The sequence below is a fragment of the Balaenoptera musculus genome, chromosome 8 (assembly GCF_009873245.2).
Source record: "Balaenoptera musculus isolate JJ_BM4_2016_0621 chromosome 8, mBalMus1.pri.v3, whole genome shotgun sequence".
NCBI classification, from domain to species: Eukaryota; Metazoa; Chordata; class Mammalia; order Artiodactyla; family Balaenopteridae; genus Balaenoptera; species Balaenoptera musculus.
In genome coordinates, this window is record NC_045792.1 from 102,975,687 (window position 1) to 102,981,935 (window position 6,249).

Genomic DNA, 6,249 nt, shown 5'->3' on the forward strand with positions numbered 1-6,249 from the left:
GAATGGGAGAATCCTGCCTTTGAAATCCCTTCCACAATCCATACCAAAAAAAAAAAATTGATAATTGCACATCATCAAGATGAAAGACTTGCTCTGTGAAAAACAATGTTAAGAAAATGAAAGGATGAGGGACTTCCCTGGTGGGCACTAGAATTCAAATTACCAGATGTTTTAAAGAGATGGGGTGCCAGTTTTCAATTCTGTTTTGAACACCACATTACAAGGAACTATTTTTAAAAATAAAAAAGGATTAAGGGAAAAGAACAAAAAATAAGAATATCAAAACCGTTGAATGCACCTGTTTGTTCCTGATAAACTTCAATCACATCTGCTCCCTCCATTCCCAGTTCTTTTGGAGTGTGATTATCAGCAATTCTCTGACCTTCAAAGAGAAACCTGAGTGAATTCATGGGAACTCCCTGTCTGACATTATGATTCTTTGAGTTTCTTGAGATGTGTCGTCATTTTCACTTTGAAGTGACTCTCACTGCTATCCTGTCCGGTGACTCTGAGTTTTATATATTCTCCTTCCTTCTTAGCCCCCAAGTCCTCAGCTGAAGGTTTTGAAATGGGGAGGCATTTAGTGAGTACTTAAAAGTGTGAACTTAAAAATGTTAAGGCAGGGACTTCCCTGGTGGCGCAGTGGTTAAGAATCCGCCTTCCAATGCAGGGGATAACGGGTTTGAGCCCTGGTCTGGGAAGATTCCACATGCCGTGGAGCAACTAAGCCCGAGCTCCACGAGTACTGAGCCCGTGCGCCTGGAGCCCGTGCTCTGCAACAAGAGAAGCCACCTTAATGAGAAGGCCCCCGCCACAAGGAAGAGTAGCCCCCGCTCTCGGCAACTAGAGAAAGCCCGTGCACAGCAACAAAGACTCAACGCAGCCATAAATAAATAAATTTATTTTTAAAAGGTTAAGGCAGAAAATATTGTTAAATTTATGTTATGTGTATTTTATCACAGTAAAAAAAAATAGGGAAAAAATGTCACCTGTCACATGTGGAAAGTAATGCAGGTGCTGACTGTCCAATACAACTAACTGTAAAGCGTAACTGAGCCAGTGAAGATGAAAAGGCTTAAGGTCTGCTGTGTGTGGCGGGGGGGGGGGGGGGGGGGGGGGGGGGGGGGGGGCGGTGTGGAAAGGATGAGCTAGGTGGTCCTGGGCAAAGCCTTCCTCCCCCACCTTGGAGCCGCTGGCCGGCCTCCCCATACCCCTAAAGGACCTTGGTAGGAGGATGTGGCCCCTGCGAATTCTCACGCCCAGACAATCTCCTCTCTGGCTCCCAGGTTTTGGGATTCCTGGATCTGAAACAAACACAGACACATCCAGCGACCCTTCCCCAGCAAGGCCCAATCCCTGAATCACATCTTACTCATCAGCCGCTCGCCGCAGCCCAGGTCGGTCGCATTCCCGCCCCGCGCCTTGGCTCTGCATTTGTAAAGCCGAGAGGGGCTCCTGCTGCCTTTCAGGCTGTGGGGTCCAGCTAGCCTTCCTTCACCCCTCTTGTAGGTGATGAAACTTTGGAGGAGCTTTTACCTTGGGGGGCTGCAGCCGGGAGGCGAGTGGTGGAAACTGACTCGATTTCCTCCAAGTAGAGGTGGGTGGTGATGGCAAGAAGCCCCACCCTTTCCCAGGAAGGGGCCTGATTGGTGGAGGGCTGTGGGGGCGGGGCAGCCCCCGGGGCTATATAAATGCGCTCGCTGGGCTTGGAGTTACGCTGTAGGTTAACTCCTGAGCTCAGGTAATGCTTCTGGAGGGAGGAGGCTGGGCTGCTTGTGGGAACCAAGATGGAGGCCCCTAGGTTGACCGAGGGGTCGTGGAGGGGTCCCGCCCCCAAGCCCCATAGTTGGAGTCTCTCTCTTCGTAGCTAAAAATGTTTGAGGTCGACCCACTTCAACTTGCCCTAAACCCCAGTATTTGTCCAATAACCTTCCTCTCTCTGGGCCTCAGTTTTCCCTCTGGGTGGTGAAGGGTTGGTGGTTCTTTCAGGGCTGCCGCTTTGGTGAAGGGTGAGGGGTTGTGAGGTGGGAGACAAGAGGAGTCGTTAAACTCTGGCTTTGGGGTCAGACAGGCTCCACGTTGAAGTGGCCGTGAGACCTCCATGCTTCAGTTTCCGTGTTTGCAAAATGGGTCTACTTACCAGGATGAAATAAGATAATGTCCTTAAAGCATTTAACACAGCTCCAGGCACTTAGGAAGCCCTCGGAGGTGCTTGTTGCTGCTGTTCTTACTCTCTGGCCTGGTCTGGGGTGCCAGGAGGAGGGGGGAGGGTGCTGTAGCCTCCAGGAATTCTGCTGCTTCTCTGGCCCCATCCCCGCCCCCTCCCCCTGCCTGCCGCGCCACATCTCAGTTTCCTCCTGTTCTGAGCCCCCATTTCTCCATTTCTCATGGCTCCACTTTCTGGAGGTCATCTGTCAGGCCAGCACACTGATCCCCTTGACTTCTGGGGGGCAATGGGGTAGGTGCTAAGTCCTGGGGCTGCTTCCTTTACAGGTCACCCCGTCCCACCCCACCTCACCCACCCCCACCCCCCCAAGAGATGAGTGATGCCCAAGATCCTGCCACAATCCCTGCGGTTGGCACCCAGGTGAACCTGAGGGGCTGGAGCCGTCGAGGGGAGGGCGGTGAGTCTTTCCATTTCCGCCGGCACCAGGAGCTCCAGGCCTTCCTCAACCTTCTGGGTGAGTCCACTTGGGGGCTGGCACAGCAGGGGCCGTGGGGACCAAGCGTGAACAGGTATGGGAGGTGGGATCTCAGCTTGCCCATGCAATCACCTGCAGCCTCTGTCCCTTCTCTTCTCAGGTGACCCCAGTTTGGCAGGTGGGGGGGGCGTCGTGTCAGAAAGTGGGTTCAGGGGAGGCTTGGGCTTTGGAATGGCTGCTGCCCCGCTTATCTTGTGGGGGTGGGGGTGGTAACCCCGGTCCACCGTTTCTCCTCTCTACCCCCAGAGCACAGTTTCCTCCAGGATTTCCTCTCCAAAGATCCCTGTTTCCAGATTTCAGATAAGGTGAGAGGGCACAGTGGGGGCAGAGGCCAGCCTCACTTGGGGAAGATTGAATTAGTGGGGCTCCGATGCTGCTAATTCGTTGGGTCCTCTGGTCTGGTGGAGGGAGCGCCTCCCTTCTGACCCTTGTCTTCGCAGGCCCCTCCCCACCATTTTACCCCAGATTTTTTAGCCCCACCAGAACTTCCTTGGGTGCCAATGGGGCTGGCGCAGCCCCTCCCCACCCAGTGCCTCACTCTAACTCTCCCCATTTCTGTGTCTGCAGTATCTCCTGGCCATGGTGCTGGTCTACTTCCAGCGCGCCAACCTGCAGCTCAGCGAGTACACCCACAGCAATCTGTTCCTGGCACTGTGAGTGGCCCGGGCACGTGATGGGGACCCTGACTCGGAGTGGCAGGGTGGGGCAGGGCAGATGCTTACAGCCTCTGTTCCCTGCCCCCTGCCTCTGTGGCCAGGTACCTTGCAAATGACATGGAGGAAGACCTGGAGGACCCCAAAAGCGTGATTTTTCTGTGGGCCCTGGGCCAAGATTGGCATCATCGAGTGTCAGACTTCCTGCGTCAGAGGGACAAGCTGTGGGCACGGATGGGCTTCAGGGCCGTTGTGAGACGCCAGAGCTGCGAGGAGGTGAGGTCCCGCCAGCATCCTGGGGTGGGGGAAAGAGGCTGGACCTCCCACCTCCCATTTACCATCCACTCTTCTCATGCCAGGTCATGGCCAAGGAGCCGACCCACTGGGCCTGGACCCGGGAGAGGCATCCCCACCACGGCAGGGCTCAGAGGAGCTACCCAAAGGCCCAGATCCCCCTCCCCCGGGGCCCCGGCCTCTCGCCACCCCACTGTCCCCTGTGTGGCTTGCCCCCTTGCCGCAGCCACCGCTGCCGCCACCCCTGCCCCTTGCCTGTCATATCCAAGTGCCCTTCCCAAAACCCTGAGCGGCACCGCCCTCCCTCGCAAGCTTGCCTCTCGGTGGCTGGAGACTCCTGGAGTGGGGCCTTCCTCATCGTCCTGCCCACCCAGCGGCAGCTGGAGCCAGGCACCTACACCCTCCACAGTGAGTAGGGTACAGTAGGGGGAGCCGGGAGGAGCTGGGGGGCAGGTGTGGGGCCCGGCAGAATGGGAAGGAGGGGCATGGGGCCTGGGGTCCAGCACGCCCGGGCATGTGTCCAGCTCTGCCACCTCCTAGCCGCCTGGGCTTGGCAAGCTTCCTCTGAGCCTCTCTCTGTCCTTCTTCCCCCAGTCTTCTCAAAGTTGCTGCCGTGCCCTCGGCGCTGACACTCGCAGGGTGAAGAACAGCCCGTCTGCTTGCCTGCTGACCCAGTGCTCTACTGGCTGTGGCCCCTCCGGCCTCCTGTCTTCTTGGCCTCAGGCTGGCAGGGCTGCCCATGCCCCCTGCCCCTTCCTCCCAACCTGCAACTTGTACCCACTCTGACCTGACTCCTCAAATAAATTCATGTCTACGGGACACCAACTGTGCTTAGGCCCTAGTCTGGGTCCCTGACCCAGGGTGGGGGTAGGGAGGGAGCTACCGGGAGAGGGGCATCTGCCAGGTTTAGGTACCAGTGGTTGGAGACCCATGAGCACAGGTCCTGTAATAGCTCCTCTCCGCCCATTCGTGACCAGTCATCCTGAGCCTGTTTTCCCTTTTTAACATCCTTGTGGATGGTGAGATCGACACAGTGCAGATGGGACTAAATGAGATGAGGTATATGCAGTCCTTAGAAGAGGGTCTGGAACCTACTGGACAAAAAAGTGCTCAAAAGGAAAACAGCTCCATTGTCAGTCTAGAAACGCCCGCAGGGTCAGGTCTATTTAGGAATGAGCCTTGGTCCTTGCTCTGGGCGGCAATCGAATATAATGTAATTATTATAATACAAGACCCCCTCTCCCTTCCCCAAAGTAAGTTTGTTAATTGGGGAGCAGGGAAGACTCCCCAGAGGAGCTGGCATTTGAACGGGGCCTTGAACAATGTCAGGTTTGCCCATGCTCGGGTGGTGGTGTTGGGGTGCTGGTGGTGAGGAACAGTATTCTTGGAAAGACAGTCCAGAGTAGTGATTAAGACTTAGTCTCTGGTGCCGGACAGCTTAAGTTCAAAGTCCAGGTTTATGTGTGACTTTAGCCTGTTATTTAATCTCCTCTACTGCCTCATCTGTAAAATGGGTATTACACTAAAAAGGGTGTCGGTTGAGATTTGAATGAGTTAATCCTAGAAGGGTTTAGAACTAGGTTTCAAGAGTAGAGCTCAAATGTGGGTGTTACTAGTAGAGGGAACTGCTGCCCAGAGAAAGGCTAGAGGGGAATGTATGTTTGGGGAGTGGCCGGAACACAAGACAGAGAAGTCTAAAGGGTCAGGTGGCAGAGGAATCTGGACGTGATTCCCCTGCCTCTCTATGAGTGGCTCCCAAGAAGTAAGGAGGTAAAGCCTGGAGACTGCGAACATTAGAAGCCAAGACAAGGACTGTAAAGTATTTGTAAGAGTTTTTCAAATAGGTAATATATTCACATGTATGTTTTGAATTTTGCACCAAGTGTCACCTTCTACCCCTGACTCCCCGCCATCTGCTTCCCCTTCCTGGAAGCAATGAAAGTAATAATTCATGCCCTTCCAGAGAACGGATCTGAATGTATATAACCAAATGTGGTATAATAAAAATATACATATTTGCTCTTTGTCCTTGGTTCCTGGCACAGAGCTCCTAAAACCCTTGGAATTTCCAGAGTTACAGGAGTGTCTTTTGTTATTCATAATGAGCTCCTTTGGATCACACCTGAGTTTATGCTAATGAGGTTACTCAGAATGGGGGGGAAAACTGATCACTAGAAAAACTGATCTAGAGAGTGGGAACTTTCAGCTTCCCTACTTCCTCCAGGAGGGGCAGGGCACTGGAGATTTGGAGTTTGGGGGGAGGGTGGCTCCGCTTCCCCCCCCCCCCCATCTTGCCCTATGACTCTCTTCTATTTGGCTGCTCCTGGGTATCCTTTATAATACACTGGTAACAGTAGGTAAAGCACCTTCCTGAGTTCTGAGAATGTTCTATGGAATTATCAGGCCTGAGGACGGGTGTTGTGGGCATCCCCAAATTTGTAGTCGGCCAGACAGGAGTATGGGTCACCTGGGCATTCCATTTGTGGCTGGCATCTTGTGGAACTGAGCCCTTAACCCATGGGGTCTGCGCTAACTCTGGCAATTAGTGTCTGAATTGAATTGTAGGCACCTAGATGGTGTTGGAGAGTTGGTGTGGACCC

General features: G+C 53.9%; 1 protein-coding gene across 1 annotated transcript; it reads left to right on the top strand.

The window, feature by feature from the left end:
* Positions 1-2,539: 2,539 nt before the first annotated feature.
* On the top strand, positions 2,540-5,699 carry SPDYC (speedy/RINGO cell cycle regulator family member C). The gene is made up of 6 exons (XM_036859269.1): positions 2,540-2,681; positions 2,949-3,007; positions 3,270-3,355; positions 3,460-3,631; positions 3,715-4,057; positions 4,244-5,699. Exons 1-6 carry the CDS (start codon positions 2,540-2,542, stop codon positions 4,276-4,278), a joined length of 837 nt encoding a protein of 278 aa, XP_036715164.1. The 3' UTR covers positions 4,279-5,699.
* Positions 5,700-6,249: the final 550 nt, after the last annotated feature.

Excerpts from the sequence above, each read along its gene's own strand:
- SPDYC (XM_036859269.1), top strand. The coding sequence starts at position 2,540 with ATGAGTGATGCCCAAGATCCTGCCACAATCCCTGCGGTTGGCACCCAG. Across the intron at positions 3,356-3,459 it reads AGCAATCTGTTCCTGGCACT|GTACCTTGCAAATGACATGG; the intron begins GTGAGTGGCCCG and ends CTCTGTGGCCAG. Across the intron at positions 3,632-3,714 it reads GACGCCAGAGCTGCGAGGAG|GTCATGGCCAAGGAGCCGAC; the intron begins GTGAGGTCCCGC and ends TTCTCATGCCAG.